A 20,553-nucleotide genomic window follows, 5' to 3' on the forward strand; every position below is an offset into this window, starting at 1 on the left:
ATGTATAATTTATTAAATAATACTAATTTTAATGTTATCTCAATCATAGTAAATTATAATGCTATCACAAGTGGTTGGTACTGAAATCACAATAACTGGTCGGTAGAAAAAGGAGGATATGTAGGAGTGTGGTGGGCTCATTTGGGTCTTTACGATTATTTATCTAGAAAGATAACGATTTATTTATTTATTTAGGAGCTTGTCAATATGTTAAATCGTAAAATCTTGATATATATTTCTTCTATAATATTCATGAAATATATTTAATGCCATAACTTCAATGCATCTACTGACCTTATACCATTTCAATACTTTCTCAGATATGGTATATAACACTTAACACTATTTATACTAAAATTAAAACATTTGGTAAAGAACCATCCGTATTTTATAGTTTTTATATTAAATATCTGTATTGACGATATAAAAAGTTACTCTCCTTTCATAACAGCCATAAATTCTAAAAGATTAAATAATATTAGTAAAGTTGTTATTTATGAAATATTATTATTAATTTTTATTATTTTCCATTAACCATCAAAGTCAAGAGTACCGGACCCATCAGTATCAATTTCCTCAATCATTAGATCAAGTTCTTCTGGTGGTATTTGATCATCTAATTCATGGAGAATATCTCGGAAAACTTCAGTTGTAATATAGCCATTACCTTCTTTATCATATAATCGAAACGCTTCCCTAAGTTCTTGTGCCATAGCTTCTGTATCTTCTTCAACTAAAAATCTTCCAGCTAACGTACAAAATTCATTAAATTCTAGTTCTCCAGATTCTAGGACAAAAAAAGTTATAAGCAAAATAAATAACAATACTGAAAGTTATAATGAAGACAAACATATAAAATAAGCATATTATAATCAAGTAGGATATTGTATAAAATAAATATATTATACATATAAGAATATTTTGATGCTATATCTCGATATATAATGAGATGTTTTCAACATAAACGTATGTATATCACAGTGCGTTACCATGTATCACGTTATCTAAAATAACTTTACGATCAGTACTATTTTTACTCTAAATAGAAAGTAAATAAACTTCACTACGTGATAATATTGGGGAAAAAATGTAGGGTAAATAAGATTATTATTATAATTCATTTTATTCTGAGAAACCTTTAAATTCTGAAAGTGCATTAATCTTTTAGCTACCTAAAAAGATTTTTAGACTCTACTTGTAGAGAATTATAGTAATTTCATTCAAGAAAACTATATAGTATTCACCTAAGATTATCTTTATTATAGATTAAATAAATTGCGAAAATTGACCGGCTCCAAAATTTGAAAAGAAAATAGACGATGGAAGGAAAATTGCGAACATTAATTTTAACACCTAGTGCAGCATCACGATTATTACTTTTTCAATCAATAACAAGATCATAAACTGCTGACGCTATCATTACAGCCACTGCTATCATTACCGATGTCATTAACACCGTTACTACTACAACTTCCACTGATGTAGAACAAGGACAGCAACGACTATAACAGACTTGAAATACTGAAAATTTAGATACTTGTGACTCTGAAAATACTAATGCAGAAAATTAGGTTTCCAGAGGTGACCAACAGGGGACTCGCGGAAGTAAACACCCAACATGAGAAGCAAAGGGACTTACAGAAATAAAGCACCTAGAAGAGATCGTCAATTTGCCATGTCATGTAGTCAATTTTGGGTAACGATAAGAGCAAAATAGAGTTTAATCGAAGTAGTGACTATAGCGAAATATAATATCAACTTTCAAGATAAAAGAAATCCTCTGCATCGGATTCTCTATTTTCCTCATATTCAACGCAACATAACACGTACTTCTATCAAATTTAAAGTTAAAACAATAATACGAGTTTTACCCAAAAAAAGGACTGCCAATTTCAATTTAATCTTGACCTGTCAATGATCATGGTCGCGATGTCGCCATCAAGCGGTGCGGAGGTGCAACCGCCTGACGCATCATCGCTACATAAGCATTTCAAGTGTCATCCAAATACAAAAGTAGGAGCAGTTGTGTGTTTAGTATGTGGAAATTTCTATCATACGAGTGAAATAGTAGCAAAAATCAATGCAGGAAATGCAATCAAACTAATAAACAGCTCATTCATAATATGCCAGGAGCATCCAAATTTTGCACTAACATCAAACTTGCCATATAGGGACTTAAGTGAACAAGCTAGTGCTTTCATAACACAATTCAAACTTGTAAGTAGAGAACAATTAAAACAGGAAATATTAAATGAGCTTGTGCATGAAAAGCAAATTTTAAATAAAAACGATGATCATATGGATGTAACACAGATCAGTGATTTGGATGAATTACAACAATTAAAAGCCGAAAATAACCTATTGAAAGAACTGTACAAAGATACAAAAGAAAAAAATGAATTGCTTAATGAACTACTAATTAAAGAAAAACAAAATAAAAATGTAAATACTAACATTATAAGAAAAACATATGCTGAAACAATTGCACTACCAAAACCTAAACCCAAAAGAATACCAAGATTAATAATAAAGAAAAAGAGTAATGATAACAGAAACTTAGAAAATCAAGTAGCACATTACTTAATTAAAGACAAAAACATACAAACAAAAAGTGTACAAATTAAAAATACTGACACAATAATTATCAACTGCATGACCGAAAAAAATGTCACAGTATTAGAAAAAACTTTACAAAAAAAAACTACCGGCACTTACTGTTCTAAAAGAAGAAATACGTAAACCGATAGTTAAAGTAGTAGGAATTTCTAAAGCTTTCACAACAAATGTAAAAGATATAGAAACTGATATTAATGCAAGAAATTTTAGTCAATACGAAGAAAAATGCAAAGTAAATCATGTATTTACAAATGAAAAAAATAAAACAGTAACTGCAATAGTAGAAGTTCCATCTATTCTATATAAACATATAAAAAACAATAGTAACAAATTATTTATTGGTTGTCAAAACTGCAGAGTCTTTGACGTCATCAACACATATCCGTGTTACAACTACTCAGGTTTTGGCCACGGCGGCGGAAAGTGTGAAAAAGCAAAAAAAGAGCCAACGTGTTATAAATGTGCAGGCAAGCACCAAGCAAAAATGTGTACTAGCAGCATACTCCAATGTCCAAACTGTATTTTCCACAATGAAACATATAGTAAAAACTACAACGTAAACTATAGTGCAATCGACAGCGAAATGTGTGAAGTTTTAAAAATGAAAATAAAAAGGTATATTGAAATGACAGATTATCCAATTCAACCAACTCATCAAAGATATTTTGGTAGAATAAACTTTGAAACAAACACCCGCAAGATATATAACCGTCCGAGAATAAATAACAGTTTATCGTTATCATCATTATCTACACCAAGTCCAACAGGTAATAAAACCAGGAATACTAAATAGTTTTCTGCAATATTACAATATGGATAACAGCTTATATGATATTATATTTGAAAATGAACATAAAACAGATAATATTGATGAACTAAACAAATATATATGTAAAGAAAATAATATCATTCTATGTATAAACATCAGAAGCCTAAAAAAAAATTACAATAAATTGCTAGTATTTCTGAAGAACCTCGAAAAAAAACCATGTACAATAGTATGCACAGAAACATGGAATTTAGAAAACCATGAAATGTTCAATATTCCAGACTATAAAATATATTACAATGAAAGTAAAATAAACAAATCAGATGGAGTTGTTTTGTATATGAAAGAAAAAATCACCGAAATTACAGAAATTCTTGAAATAGATAAATTAAAAATAATTAACTCTAATATTACACTAGAAAACAACAAAAATTTGGTGCTGTCTGCAATTTACAGATCTCATGATTTATCTAAATCTGAATTCCTATTGAATCTCAAAGAATTATTGAAAATAAACAAAAAATATAAAAACAATATTTTAATGGGCGACTTTAATTTTGATATATTGAGAGAGGAAATACTAGATCAAGATTTTTTACAAGTACTGCTAGAAAATGGATATTGCCCTGGACTACATACCATAACAAGACCATCCAATGTTGATATTAACAAAGGTACATGTATAGATAATTTCTTTGTTAAGCTAGAAAAAGTCAAATATAATACTTACGTCCTCAACGTACCCTTCAATGATCACTACCCAATACTGATGAGTCTAAGGAATAATTATAAATGTACACAAAAAACCAATTTCAAAATAATAAACTATTTTAAACTAAAAAATAAAGCCAAAAGAACTGTTTGGGCTGACATACAAATTATAAAAGACCCTAATCTAGCTACGAACAAACTAATAGAAAAAATACAAACATGTATTACGGCATCATCTAATAACAATAAACACAATAAGAATAAAATGAACCCAAGGAGTAATTGGATAACTAAAGTAATAATGATATCATGTGCACACAAAGAAAAACTTTATAATAATTGGAAAAAAGATCCCAATAATGCAACGAAAAGAGAAAAATATAAAAACTATGTAGAAACTTTAAAAATGACCATAGATCTAGCTAAAGAAAAATATGAAAAAAATCAAATCAAAACAAATCAACACAATCCACGAAAATTATGGAAAATAATCAACAACAAAATTGGGAAGAAAACCAAAAAAAACAATAACATAAATCATCTACTAATAGGTAATAATAAAATTACAAACTCAAACGACATTGCAGAACAAATGAATACATTTTTCAGTACAGTAGGCAAACAGATATGTGATAATATTAGACAACCAATAAATAGTAACATTACTCTACCACCTATGAACAACAACAGTATTTTTCTACATTTAACAAATAGAATAGAAGTTCAACAAACAATAAGAAAAATGGGCAACAAAAATGGAGGATCTGACGGCATCAACACTCAGGTACTAAAGTGATAATAAATCACATAAGTGATCCGTTGACCTATATCTTTAATTTATGCTTACAAAAAGAAATATGGCCTGACGAATTAAAAAGTGCTGAAATTATTCCTATCCATAAAACTAAAGAGAAGTATCTACCAACAAATTATAGACCTATATCTTTAATATCAAATATCGCCAAAATTTTTGAAAAATTAATACAAATCAGGATTACAAGTTTTTTCAACAAACATAATTTATTTTCTAATAAACAATTTGGTTTTAGAAAAGGTCTTAGCACCAAAAATGCCCTATACTACCTAACTAACTCAATATACAATCAACTAGACAAAAGTAAATCAATAGCAGCAACTTTCGTGGATCTAGCGAAAGCTTTTGACACTGTGGACCACAAAATTCTACTCAAAAAACTCTACAGATATGGAATTAGAGGAAGTGCGTATGAACTTATCAAAAGCTATCTAAGTAATAGGAAACAAAGAGTTAAAATCAATGGTGAATATAGTCAATATCGACAAGTCAACATTGGCGTACCACAAGGTACAATATTGGGACCTTTATTTTTCATAATCTATATAAATGATATGTTACAATTGCTACCAAATGATAGTGTGTCGGCTTTTGCTGATGACACGGTAATTATTGTGAAAGGCGAAACATGGCATGAAGTCGAAAGAAATATGAACTTCTATTTAAACAAAATATCCATTTGGCTAGCATTGAATAAACTGTCACTAAACATTGACAAAACAGTATATATGGCTTTTGGAAATAACTGCAATAGCAACTCAACATATCTACATATAAATATAAAGGGTGCACCTATTCGAAAAGTTGATAACACTAAGTACCTTGGACTGCATTTCGATAGCCATATGAGATGGGACCTGTATACAAACATATTTTCCACAAATTATCTAGGATAATCAGCACAGATAATCTACGTATGATTTACTATGCACTTTTCCATAGCGTAACAACCTACGGTATTATAGCATGGGGTGGAGCATACATTGGAAGACTCAAATATATACAAACTCTACAAACACGACTATTACAAATAATAAATAAAACCAAGTTTATAAATGAAAAAAATTCACTAAACATAGATCAAACATTCACCATGGAATCTCTAGTGTATCACTATGTCAACCTGCAAGATATATTCCTGAAGAAAAATTCCGTAACAAGGAAAAAAACTATACAGCCCCTTAAAAGAAAATTAACAATCAGCATTAAAGATAGCTATACAAGAGCTTTAGCCACCTTCAATCAACTATCTTCTCACCTCAAAACTTTAAATAGCAATATCAAAACAATAAAGGATAAAATAAAAAAATGGATCAAAGGCCATCCATTCTAGATACAGGAATACAATGAACCACAAAATACACTGCAACAATTTACAACAAATCTACTACAAACTAAAGCAACAAGGGAACTTTGATAATAGTCTAAATTCAGCATTGGAAGTCCATGTGGATGTGGATAAGGATAAGTTTCTCTTGGATGTAAGGATATATTTGTGTTCACAAGGCACTTGTACACTTCATCAAAATCGTTCTCATCGTCGAATGTCTGAATATAACATGAAAAAAATGAAAGTATCAGATAACTACAGAAAAATAATAGAAACAATTGCAAGTGTGATTGACATAGCATGGAACTCACAACGGATAACTATTAATACCAAAACAAAAAATGGACTCAAAGAGGGAAAAAGAAACAAAACTTACATTCTAACAAAAACAGATACAATCAACATAAATTTTATTAATAAATGTGAATACTGCACATACAAACAATTGATTGGTAAAAAACATATACATTTCATAAAAGAAGAAAACAAAGATTACAAAGAACCAAATACAGATAAAGTAAGATATAAACCCGTAGAAACAGTATTTAAACAAATAGATGACATTGCAGAAAACAATAGTATGCAAATAGAAACAAGTAATCCAAAAAATACACCAGGAAAACCGATTCTACAAACAAATAATATTCGAATAACCTATGGAGACATCAATTATCTTGGAAACAATAAAGCATTATTATACTTTTATAGAGGTATCAGAGGATATCAAACTTTCACTAATTCATTGTACTCACTGGAACAACAACCTAAATATAAAGATTTGATAGTCTTAGATGGCATAGTATTCACAGCAACATGTTAATGCGATTCACATAGACAGCATATAGAAATGTTCCCTCACTATAGAGTCACGTGTGCTACAGGACTTACTTGTCCTGTTAGACTAAATACATACGAAAGAATATCATACGCAAGAAAAATGAAAGCATCAATGACGACAATCGTAACGGCCAGACAAATGTTAATCAGATATTGGAGATAGAAGAACAAAATCGTAGATATTAGTGAAGTAAGCTTTTATAGGAAGCATTCTTGCTACCAATATTAAGCCATACCTCATCTGTGAAATATTATAATCTATTATACAAACGGACTCTTAGTTTTAAATTTTTTTTTAATTTCTTTAAGTGTTTAGTAATTTTATAATACCAGACCAGCGAACAGGTTTATCCTCTGCCGGGTTACAAATTTGTAATGTATGATTGTATAATTATTACTACTTGTTGTAATATTTTGTACTATACGAGTACTCTGGTTAATAATAATAATAATAATAATAGATACTCCCTTTATTTCTTTTCTCATTTGAATTTGATTTCAGAACTCAAAACAATAGATATATTAAATTTGAGTATATTTTTCTTGAGTAGTTCGATGAAGATTTATAATAATTATGGTAGAAATCGACACTCAATTTCAACTAAAGCTTCCCTGTCCTTTAAAGGTTAAGGGGATTATGAGAGTCACTGTCGTTCTCATCAATCGAAGGAAAAAGAGGGTAAGTCGACAAATAACTTTATACAACCATCTTATGAAAAGCAAATTCTTATTACTAACTAACACAATTTAATATATGAACATATATATATCTCAAACTAATTATCAAAAGAACAGAAACGAACGCATAAACAATTTACGAACTACAATATCCGTGATCTAAATTAGTTGTGAACACTTAGCTTATCGAACCGTTGCTCGAGTCACGAGGAAAACTTAGATATCCGGCAGGTGAACGCCTTATTAACGTGCGATCTCAGATAACAGGCGAGTGAACACCTTGCTACCAAACGTTACCCGAATCAAAGCTAACGCATCTGCTAGTCTGCATGACGGAACAGAATTTAAAAAAGAGAGAAAATGAGCATCTGATCTTCGTTCAACAGGTTGACGGGTGAAGTAAGCGACCAAGAGAAACCTTCGCTGTTGGTGCCTCTCCTTCCTTTTATCGAGGATGAATTGAGGAGGATGTTGACAGAGGAGAGAAAGGAGAGGCTAATGAGAAGCAAGCTTGCCGTCTACCCCATTATACGTCCATTTAAGGCCAAATTTCGCATCCATGGACGACCTGACTCTCTTTCTAACCCTCTCTTCATTTTTCAACCAACAACTAGCTTTCAGCGTATAACACTACCTAATATACACCTGATTATTAGAATATCATTTGGTAACAACCAGATCAGAACGTGGTGTGGCTTTGTCCTAAGACAAGTTTAGCCCTTACCCTTTTACTACACCGGTAGCGTGGCATTTTGGTTTTGGGCTCCCCAATTGGCAACTGAGAGTTTGCTCGGAAACCACTGGCTTTGACTCTATCTTTCCAACCGGGATAGCCTGGCATTTCCAAATGTCATGTGGTCCACAGTTTCAACAGATCCCTCGAGAGAAAGTCGGGCTGGGATATACTAAGCGTTGATGCACTCTTGATTCCGCAATCAAACTATTTGAACGACGACAGATTCCCTTCGGAATTCCATGGTATCGGAGCTAAACCTTGTAGGAATGAACCCCGTAGCACTCTTCCACCCGCCTCGTCTAACCAATAAAAGAACTTCTTAGGAAGCGAATCTGGACTTGCCGCCTGAAAAGATGTGGTGGATTGTACGGGCCAAAGAGGTACTCGTACCGGGACAACTGGCTTCTCTCTTCGACGGGTCGGCAGCCACCGCCTCTCTTAGGGCCTGGGTAATGCACCTCCATCCTTACGGCAGTAATACCTGTAGCCTCTCTTGTGGTTTCCATCGTATCAGGTACCGACAGTGCGAAGGTGATCGTTATTTCTATGATGATTTTCTTCACTGTCCGAGGCATCGACGGCACTTGCGCGGATGATGGCCTTTCGAAGTTACACGCAGATAAATTTAAATGGATAGATCGCTTCTTCCTGCTCGTGTTTTGGCGAGCCTCAGTTTCCTTCATCCTTTTGTCCTCTAGATAACCGGCTTAGGGATAACGCACTAGCCCACCTCACCTAACGAATTGGTAAGCAAGATCTGCATACTGTATCGCAAGCGGCTTGTAGAGAATAATGGATGTGCTGCTGTCGTGCCAGCTGAGGCAGCACCCGAGCTGGCACTAACTTCTCTTCTGGATTGCTTGAGCTAACCACCAAATGCAAAATACTGTTAGTGGCTACTTATAAAAAGCGATTGAATGCTTTCCAATCGATGTCCCGTCTCCTCATTCAATTACCGGACGACATAAGCGGTTTCGGTTAACCGTCCTATCGGAGGGTCGTCCCGTCACCGTGAATGAAGAATTCGTCGATCTTTCAATTGAGTCTATGGCTTTCACCATTGAAAAGACGATTCCTCTTTCAGCCGAAAGGATCCGCTACTTCTCGGATGTACAGCGTCATCTCATGCACGCCTAAGTGCCGTTAAACGATTGTGAATCTTGCGGTTTTGCCTCTGGTCAATAAATAATGTAGGTGCCGGTCGACCACAAATAGTGCCAGAGGCGAAGGTAGAGCTGGCGGCAAAGGCTGACCCTTTGTCTAGTCACCCCTAGTCCCAACCATCAACGCCAGTGTTATGTGTGAACTCTAAAAGTCGGTCTGGGCGCTACCAGAGGCCGCTAGCTTTCCGCCTGAAAGCGGTGTAGGCTTCAATACCTGGCCCATGTCCATCCCCTCAACAGTCTTCGGTGAAAGTACCAACACGGTCTAAACACTTCTTGACCCCTCACTTGAAAAAATCTTGAAAATTCCGTTAAATACCTGGTTCTCTCCGTCATTATCTCCAAGCGTCGATAAACCTCTTGAACCTTTAAAAAAAAACTTAGTTATTACATCCGTCGTATTTCGAATCATATCTTGGATTTTTACCTGCTACCGTATGCAAATACGTATGTGCCATGTGACGTTTATCTTTATGATAATACTTCTTATATTTTTCTTGAATCTCGTCGATGTGCCTGGCTACTAAATTATGTAACACATTCTAACGTAGTAACCTTCAAATTGTCATAAATATTCTCACTATTTTGTATTTAATTTTACTATCGACGCTTTTACTTCTATCTCTAACCTCTTTACTAGTAGTGAATCTCTAACAAAATACAAAGAGGCTGGCAATACCGTCATTGATACTTTTGTCATCGTATTTATAGCATGGTAAAATTCATGCCAAAGCCTATTCCAGCTTCTATGATCGGCATCTACAAACATCGCCATTATCGTTTACAAAGTCCGATTAACGCTTTCTACAGCATCATTTTACTGATGAAATGCGGAGCAAAGTAAATGTTCTATATCGTATTCCTGCAACCTATCAAAAAATATCTTGCTTTTACACACATTCGCATTATCACTAACATATACTCGACTGTTTCCCATCTGAAGAGAGTTAACTTTTCAAGCACAGTAGCGAGAGCGAGATCATCTACCAATCATTACGATTTGGTAGATGTTCTCGCTTCAGTTTGATCCATTTAGTAAATAGATCTTGAAACACCACCATGTATTTAAATCGGTTTTTGCTACGGGACACCTCTACCACGTCGGTTGCTACCACTGGTCTTTCTACCACTCGTTATTATATCTTGCAGCACTTGCTGATCTACTTAATACCATTGACACTACGGATAATTAACCACGAGCGTTTTAACGTCATAGCATAATCCCGGCCAATAACAATCTTGAGCTATTTGATCATAAGTCTTTGCTCGACCAAAATGTCCGGAAGATATTTTGCAATGATCATCACTCAAAACTCTTTTTCAATATTTGAGAGGCACTACCATGCAACAGCACTCCTCGTAACATGTTACTGGGTCGAGCAAACGATTGTGTATACGAGGTCTGTCCGGAAAGTATCGGGCCTACCTTTATATTTTCGTGCTAGCGTTATTCTTTATTATCTGGTGGATGGAATCCTTCAAAGGAATCCCTACTTGATTGAATAACACGGTTCCATCAATGTTTCCACTTTTCCAAACAGTCCAGGAACTCACTTTTAGGGATAGCCTTAAGTACACTCGTCGCATTGTTTTCAACCGTTGTTTTGTCATCGAATCGGTGTCCTTTGAATGGTTTTTTTAGTTTTGGAAACAGCCAAAAGTTACAAGGGGCTATGTCGGATTGTCGAAGCAATACGATATTGTATTTGCTCAAAAACTGCTGCACAAGATTGGATGAATGCGCTGGCGCATTATCATGATGGAGAAGCCAGTCACCACTTTCCCAAAAGTGCGGCCGTTTTCTTCTTACTGCATCACGCAAACGTTTCAAAATTTGAACGTAGTATTCTTTATTGATTGTCTGACCTGCTGATGCATATTCGTGATGTACAATACCTTCACAATCGAAAAAAACAATCAACATTGACTTAACATTGCTCCGACTTTGACGTACTTTTTCTGGTCTTGGCGATTCAGAATGCTTCCACTGTGAAGATTGTTGTTTTGTTTCAGGATCATAACTATAAACTCATGATTCATCACATGTAATAACTTTTCTAAGCACATTATCATCATTATTGACCACTTCCTGATTGTCCAGAGCGATTTCTAAGCGAATGTTCTTCTGCTCTGCTGTGAGCAATTTTGGGATGAATTTCGCACACACGTGTTTCATTCCTAAATTTTCGGTTAAAATTTCTGAAATGATAGTTTTTGATATCCCAAGGTCGTCTTCTAGTTCTCGCACAGTCATACGACGATCTTGTTCGATTGCATGTCGCACCCGCACAATATTATCTGCGGTTTTTGTCGTCGATGGTCGGCCGAAACGAGAATCACTATCGACAGAAGTGTGACCATCCTTGAACCGTTTATACCACTCTTTTATTCGTGTTTTGCTCATACACTCGCTTCCGAAGGCCTTTTGTATCATTTCAATAGTTTCCGAACTCGATTTTCCGAGTTGAAAGTAAAATTTGATGCAAATTCGTTGATCTTGTTTTTCAGTCATTTTTGACAATATCAAAATCCGACGAATGCGAAAAACGCACTGTAAACAAAGTCACGCTGCGCATGAACTGTACATACGGCAGGTGTGAGTAAGTAACCAATAGATTTGTGAGGCTTTACTGTTGACGTTTCTGTCCGGTAGAGGTCGCTCGAACACTATGGCGCGAAGATATAAACGTAGGTCCGATACTTTCCGGACAGACCTCGTAAATCGATACAGAATATTGTATTCTACTCTCCAATTCTCGAAGTTTTTAGGTCTTTGTAGAACGTCCTTTATACGTTGCAGATACAAAAAATCCTCTATCTTAGCAAATAGGTATACTTCTAGCTTGTTCTCTAATTCTAGCGAAAGCGCTTCCAGCACGTGGTATAACACTCGCTTTCTGTGAACGATGTTGTAGTCTAATTACTGAAATTCGAGCACCCATTTCTCGAAAAGATCTATCAATTCGCGTTTGTTTAAAATCTTACTGCATATACTATGTTTCGTGATGATAATAAAGTGTGAAATTTCTATATACGATCCAAATTTCTTAACTGCAAAAAGTACCGCCAAAAATTTGATTTCGCTAAACGTGTAATTTTTCTCGTGTTCATTTAGCAGTCGACTAGCATAACATATCAGATATTTGCTATCGTCGAAAACTTGTATCGAACACGCGTTAACTACCAAAGAAGAGCCGTCGCAGTGCAAGTAAAAGGGACACGAAAAATTAGGGCGTACAAGTCGGCTTCTCCGTTAATTCACGTTTCAATGTTCCAAATGCTACTTGTTGTTCTTCCTTCCACTTCTACGGTTGGTCCATTCGAATGAGCTTAGTTACCGGGAGTTTAATCTTATTCTAGTGTTTGATAAAACGCGCATATCATCCTACCATACTCGCGAAAACCGGCACCTGTTCCATTCGTGGCGCGACCTCAACCCTAGATGTGTTGGCCGAACTGGCTTCAGCCCCGGCTTCCTCTGCAGCGAGCGCTCTTAACTTTCACGCAAGCTTCTCGCAAAAGCGCTTGCCACATCAGTGCCTGGGCTTCTTCGCCTTGGGCTCCCCAATGGAGGATTCAGGACTTGTTACCTCGGGTATCGGTCAAGGATCCTCGGGCTCCGATTCTACAGTTTCTACCTGCATAGTCGAGAGCTCTGCCGATTTACTAGGGTGAACCCAAGCTCTTCCCCCGTCCACCAACCTCCAGCGCACCTGCTCTGCCTTGAAGGCATCGCGGTAATGCCGGCAGTTTTGTACGTTGACATCGAGTCGCCCACAGTTCCGAAATACCGGACGTGCGAGAGGCGGATTCTTGCATGCTGACCTGGGATGTGACCTCGTTCTGCAGTTAAAACAGTAGAAAGAGGGCACCTCCAGCTTCTGATTTCAGGGAAACGGAGCTAGTCCTTGCAGGAAATAACCTCTAACCAGCCAAAATACGGTTTCATCCACCCAACACGGCGGCGCGTAGGTCGAGGTTGAGCTTGCTGCCTGAGGAGACGAGACAGATCGTACCAGCCTAAGGGCTGGTCATTTCGACGTAACTGGCTCCACTTTTCGTGGGGTCGGCGGCACCACAACTTCCTCCTCTCTGCGCATCTCCCTCGTTTTCCCGGCAGCGGGGCCCGTACTTATTTTCGAGGCCTTCCCTCTGTCGACTGCTAATGAAACTGGTGGCTGGCGGGTGCCTGTTTCCTCAACAACGGCTCCCTCCTCCATCCTGTTTAACGTTGGTGTCAGATTAGAGGATGGCCTCTCAAAATTACATGTGGATAAATTGAAACGCATTGAGCGCTTCCTCCTACCCGCATTTTGTTGAGCCTCAGCCTCCTTTTTCCTTTCGTCCTCCAGACATCACGCTGGAAAAAAATACGCGGGCCCACCCCTGCAGATGAATAGGTACGCGAGGTCCGATCATTGCTGCACTAGCGGCTTATAGGTGTGTGGAGCGTGGACGTGTGATGCGGAGCTACTCGAGCCAGCTCCCGAGCCGACATCGTTTCTTCCTCGGAGTCGCTCGAGCTGAGCACCACCTCCAAAATACCATTGGTGACACCTCGCGTCGAAGGACTCCTATTTTCTTTCTCTATTGAGACTCCCGCTCTACGGCTCCGATTCGCCGCACTACCCGCGAGATGTCCACCCGCGGCAGCTTGAGAATCCGGCGATCTCTCGCTTTGGCTGCTCGTTTTCGCCTGCGGGAAGACAATTCCCTTCCTCGCGAAGAAGACTCTCAACTTCTCCGATGCTTCGCGAATGCAAATCATCGTGAGTCTAAACGCTATGCTTCGACGTATCACCTCATCCCACGTACACGTTGGCGCAGCCAGTCAGATTATTGAACCCATTTTTCGATTACCCGTCAACAAACGGACTCCACGCCGATCGCTCACAAACAGCGTCGAGAGTGATGGCAAAGGCGGTGGCAAAGGGAGCTTTTTCGCCTATCTGTCCTCGCCTGCATCAACCGATGCCTGTGCCAACTGCGAGGTACAGGAGGCAACCTTGGCATCATAGGAGGCCGCCTGCCTTATGCCCAAAGGCAGGGCGCCAGACTTCGACGCTCGGTCCACCTCCATAACCTCAACAGCCTCCGTCGTGTTTACCGGTGCTGTCGTTATCACCGAAAACTCCCGGACCTCAGCAGCCTAAGGAATACGGCCCGACTTTCCAGTTGTATCAGCATTTATCACTCGGCGTTGCAGAAACCTCTTGAACCTTTAAAAATAATACAACTCAGTTATAACACCTGTCCAATATCATGGACCTATTTATTTACTTTACGCGGCAGTATATATTGCTTAACTTCCGAGACATGTATCCTAGTCATACGATGCTTACTATTTGTTGCTAACTCGTAGATTTCGGGAAAAATTACCGTAACTATTGTAAATGGTCCATCATATTTCGGATCTAACTTCGCTTTTTATCAGCCGTAGCGCTCGAAAGCGTATTGCTTTTGCGCCAAACCAAATCGTCTACCTGGAAAAGCGCCTGACATCTATCTTTATCGTATTATTTCTTTTGCCTCTCCTGAGCTTCATCGATATGTCTAGCTACCAAGTTGCGTAACGCATTTAAACGTATAAGTCTATCTTTCCACACCTTCATATCTATCTTAACAATAGGTGCTTTTACCTCAATCTCGCGCTTTAGGGATCCCTACCAAAGTTTAGAAATGCCGGCGATACTTTTGTAGACGCCTTAATCGCCGTATTGATAGCATGACGAAATTCATGCAAATAAACTATCCCTGCTCCTGTGATTGGTATCTACAAACATCGCTATCATTGTTTTTAGCGTTCGATTTACACGCTCAACCAGATCGGTTTGCTGATGATACGCAGGGCAAAATACGTTCTCGATACCGTATTCTCGCAACCTGCCCTGCTACACTTTGCTCCTATAAGCCTTCGCATCATCAGTAACGATATATTCAGGAGTTTCACACCTAAACAGAATTAACTCCTTGAGTGAGGCAGCGATAGCAAGATCGTCTGCCAGCCGTAGCGGTTTTAGTTCGATTCACTTGGTAAATATGTCCTGAAAACCTATCAGGTATTTAAAACTATTATTGTTACGGGGCAGCTCTACCACGTTAGTTGCTGTCACGGCCCAGGGTCTTTTTACTACATGTTATCCCATTAGACTTTGAGGCGCCTGCTGAACTACCTTGTACCTTTGACATTGAGAGCAGTCATGTACGAACGTCCTCACATCATACCACACTCCTGGCCAGTAATACTCACGAGCTATTTGATCGTAAGTCTTTTCACGGCCAAAATGTCCGGAGAACGGTTTGCAATGAGCCTTTCTCAACACTCTTTCCCGGTACTCCAGCGGCACTACCATGCGCCAGCATTCCTGGCGATTAGTTACCGGGTCGAGCAAGTGATCGCGCATGAACTGATACAGAATGTTGTTTTCTACCATACAATTCTCAAATTTCTTCGGTCTTTAAAGAACTTCTTTCACACGTTGTAGATACCAAACATCCTGTATCTTATTGAATGGGCAAACCTCGAGCTCGTCCTCCAATTCTCGCGAAAGTGCGTCCGGCACATGGTGTAGCGCTCGCTTTCTATGTGTCATGCGATTTCTCCCGTTGCCGGAGAACACTACAAATTCTTTTATAAATCGGGGCCCGGAAGGGCAAGCTGCTTCGCGGGGGACGCGAAAGGCAACGATTCGACACGCATAGGAAGGAACAGACAAGAATGGTCAACACAATTATCACTCACAAATTGCATTTAATACATATATTTTACCTTTACAATTTAACAACTCTCATCGGTGATTAGGCGTTGTTGTCACGAACTCGCATCACCGCAGCCGCGAGTTTCTGCAGAAGATCACATGAAATTTGGCTGAAGCGACGGTTATGAGTTATCTTACTCTATTTTCTCCATAGAGCGAAGTAACCGTTGAGCCTCCCTATCCTTCGCGGGTTGCCGGTGACGCGACTTTGCGAGAGAGAGAAAACTCGACCAACTTGGAGGAAAACTGCTCGATATTCCCGGGTCGTGCAGATGCTGATAGCTCGTCTCGGGACCTTCCCAACTCCTCTCTCAAGACAACAGGTCTCGTAGCAGACACCTACACTCCGCTGCACATGCGACGCTGAAAATAGTCTCACTCACGCGCTTCGCAAAAGGATACCGCAGACACCAAGCAATTAGACGGCGCGAATAAAAAAAACGTGTCACACCGCCTCGTTGTCACGGTCTACTACCGGGTACCGCGCTCCTCTCACCGAAAACCCTTAAGTAGTGGACATTCGGCGGCGCGATTCACACGTGCCATCTTCGCCGTCGCCCAAATCATATTCTTTTTACTCTCTCTCTCCCTCACTGTCGCCGGGAAGGAAGAAATGTTGACGTAGCTAACGGCGCGAGCAGTGGCTCTCGTAACATCCCTCCCCCCAAGGCTAACAGTCGCAGTCGAACGAAGCCTGACCAGGTTCACCGCGCCAAGCCCACGACGACAACCAAACCTGACAATGATCAAACAACAATCATGCCCACTCAATCTCCGTCGCTCCCCACATTTTCCCTTTCTCCACGCTTCCTCAGCGCGCATCCGCACTCCGCTCAAAAAAGCGAAGCCGAAGTCTTCGGAGTTCGGCCTCGGTCGGCAAGCCGGGGCGTCCCTACGGTGGCACCGTCTGCGGGATTTGTAGCATGACGGGCTCCGCAGGATTAACCTCCATAGCCTTGGGAGCAATGACACCCGCATCGTCCTGGTGAGGGGGCGTGCGACGACGGTCATGCTCCTCGTGACGCTCAAATTGGCTGGCCAGGCGGCTCTGCTCGCGGTTCTCCTCACGGATTAGCATTGCGGAGTCGCCGGCATCAGTAATTTCTGTACCCGGCCCGACAACACTTCCGTCATCGTAATGCAGCAGCCTCTGCCTCCCCAGGCGGCCGCCCAATGCTGATAACTGGCGCGTTCTCAACGAGCGCGTCCTGACCAGAACCGGCTCCAGCGGCCCGAATCGCTCCCTCTTCGAACTTCTTCGCCTTCTCAGTGATATGTGCCTCCCGACAACGCGGGCAGCTCCAGATAGTAACGCCCAGGCGACCACAATTACGGTATAGCTGTTTTCTGCTAGGCGGGCGCGGGCAGGCGAAGCGAGGGTGCACGCCCGTTCGGCAATTAAAACATAGATGGGGCAGCACGTTCAACTCCGGGTCGAGCACGACTGACGACAGTCCCCGAAGGAATGTGCCAATCATGCGATTGCCCATTCTGATCGAGCTATTCCACGCGCGCCGGCTGAACCGGCGACACCGCCGCGACCGGCTCCGGTGCTAGCACGACGGGAACAGGCGGTGGCGACAGCGGCACTGGCGGTCGCGAAGGCGATCGCGGAGGCGAACGCGACGGCGACACCGACGATCGCGAAAGCGAACGTGGCGGCGACGCCGAGACCGTCCCGTGCTCTACCACTGGCGAAATGCTCGGCGGGAGCACCGGCAACGACAACGGCACCACCGTCTCCGAAGGCCTGCTTCTGCGGCGAGTAGGACCCTTATCTCCGCTGTCATCTCCCAACTCTCCGAGGGGAACCCACGGCAGAAGAAACGCGGGCGGAACTCACCGGCATCCTCGAGTGCAACGGCGACTCGATGTTGTAGGAGGAAAAATTTATCTCGCGCCTCAGCCTCCTCCGACGCCGGTCCATGCCATCACGCTTCTCTTCCTCCTGGCGACGCCTCTCCAATACGTAATCTGCCGGGGGAATACCGGTACCCGGCTCTTCTCAGCGGCACTGGTATAGCGGGTCGGCCAATTGGAGGGCCAACGGTTTCCATGGTAGCCTCGCATGAACATGTTTCTGCGGTGCTACCCGGGGTGGCTCCTGTCGACCAGAGCTACTCGCCGCTGCGTCTTCCTTTACCACCTCGAGAAGACCGTTGGTAAAACCATGGCCTCCCCGGGGCAACGGTTTGGCCATTACCCCAGTCGCGGATCCCTTTTCTGCCAATGGTTTTGCAGCGGGTGTCTGCCGGTCCAGCGGCTGAACGCTCGAACCAGCGGAGCTCGTCGTTGAAAGCTCCTCTTCTTCGTTCTTACGTCAACGGACGGATGTGTAGAGTGACGAGCCTGTACGAGGCAGATTTCTGGATGGCCTGCGTCCAGGTCGCGGTTGGTGCCTTCAACCTCAACAAGGTTGGACGAGGCACTTGGCGCAGACGCAGCCTAACGCCCTGGTTGACCTCGCCGCATACCTTGGGGCCCTCGGGCAGGGGCGGAGGCGTTGGAATCCCCGGCCTCCCCGCTCAGGGCACACTCAATTTACCCTACACCCACTCACCATCATGCATGATCAAACATTTCTAAATACACATCCATACTATATTTACACCTTTACAATCACACCTACTTATTTACTCTAACAGTGCAGCGCCGCGAGTTGTACCTCTTTAACTCAGGCACGTGCACCATCGGGGTCTGGCGCCTATTATCGGTTTCCAATTCATAAATCTCGGGGGACACGACTCTCAACACCCGGCATAGGCCAACGAATTTGGGTTCTAGCCTCGCATTCCTTCGCGCGGCGGCGTTCGAAATCGAATGCAACTTCCGCATCACTAAGTCGCCGACCTGGAACGTCGCGCTCCTTAAACCTTTGTCGTAGTGATGCTTCTACCTATCCTGCGCCCCTTCGATATGTTTCGCAACCAAATCGCGCAACGCGTTCAATCGCAGCAAGCGATCCTTCCAGACTTCCGGATCCATTTTCAGGATGGGCGGACGCTCCTCCACCTCCCAGCGCAAGCTTTTCACGGGCCTCGGATGGCGACCGAAGTTTAAAAACGCAGGCGAAACCCTCGTCGTCGACTGTACCGCGGTATTGATCGCGTGCCTAAGTTCATGTAGGTGCTGATCCCAGGCGCGATGATCATTTCATCACCGGGTCGCTCTGCTGGCGGGACAGAGCACATGCTCCACACGATACGCCTGCAAATTTGCTTGAAAAATCTAGTTCTTATAAGCCTGTGCATTATAGAAATTAAAATAAATGAAAAAGAAATCCAAATAGTTCTCGCATATCGTTTAAAAAAATCATACATCAAAACAAGTAGTAATTAAAAATTATGTTTTAGGTGAAAGCAGTAATTTTCAGCATCTTGTTCCAACAATATATCAAAATAGTTGCTTCCTTCATAGCTTACGATTGTTTTCGTTCCACCTTACTACCTTTTCTCTCGTAGACATAACTGGATGCGATATTTCTAGCCCTATATTAAATCCCACTGTAACCAAAATATCTCTCCTTCAACTTAACGATTTTGCAACACTCGGGATTTGTTATTGCAAGATGAGGTTAAACGCTCAGCCAAACCATACGGCGCACGATCTCATGAATGGGTCCCGCCTTTTTCCGAAATAGAATACATCAAAGAAGTAGCACGTGAAGAATGCACTAGAATGCACTCTTATCGAGTAATGACAATCGGAGACAATTTAACACAAAACTTAATAATTAATGAAACAACCGTACACGCGGTAGAATTAGCTGGTTGCGTTGCCCCTGATGGCATGTTTACCAACGCGGGAAGTTTTTTCGATCCCTACGGTACCTTCAGCAATGTACACGTTACTGGCTACGTTAAAGTATCGCTAGAAGGAAGATTTAACTCAGTAACGAGTCCGGAACTTCAGCAGTTTTCACGGCTACCTTTTCAGGCAGGATTTATCGACGAGCAGTTTTCATCAGTCGTTTTCACGAGTCTGTTCTTGGTGCGTTCTTCTTTGAACTTTTTATCAGACGTTCTCATAGCTACCTTGAATTGTTCATAGTATATTCTATGAATCGTTTTCACATTTTCGTTTCTTTTTTATAAAGACGTTCGTAGGTTTTCAAATGACTGAGACAATTTTTTTTAAATCT

At 40.6% G+C, this 20,553-nt stretch overlaps 1 protein-coding gene across 1 annotated transcript in view; it reads right to left on the minus strand.

Moving 5' to 3' along the window:
* Window positions 1–209: 209 nt before the first annotated feature.
* LOC131675534 (troponin C, isoallergen Bla g 6.0101-like) overlaps window positions 210–20,553 on the minus strand; it is a 224,699-nt gene continuing 204,355 nt past the window's right edge. Inside the window, exons 3-4 of the mRNA XM_058954547.1 lie at window positions 536–787; window positions 210–460 (exon numbers count right to left, since the gene is read on the minus strand). Of these exons, the coding sequence (XP_058810530.1) occupies window positions 432–460; window positions 536–787 (281 nt within the window). The 3' untranslated portion in view covers window positions 210–431. The remainder of the gene's footprint in view (window positions 461–535; window positions 788–20,553) is intronic.

This window comes from Phymastichus coffea, unplaced genomic scaffold (genome assembly GCF_024137745.1).
Source record: "Phymastichus coffea isolate CEN01 unplaced genomic scaffold, Cenicafe_Pcof_1.1 PCOF00025, whole genome shotgun sequence".
Lineage (NCBI taxonomy): Eukaryota > Metazoa > Arthropoda > Insecta > Hymenoptera > Eulophidae > Phymastichus > Phymastichus coffea.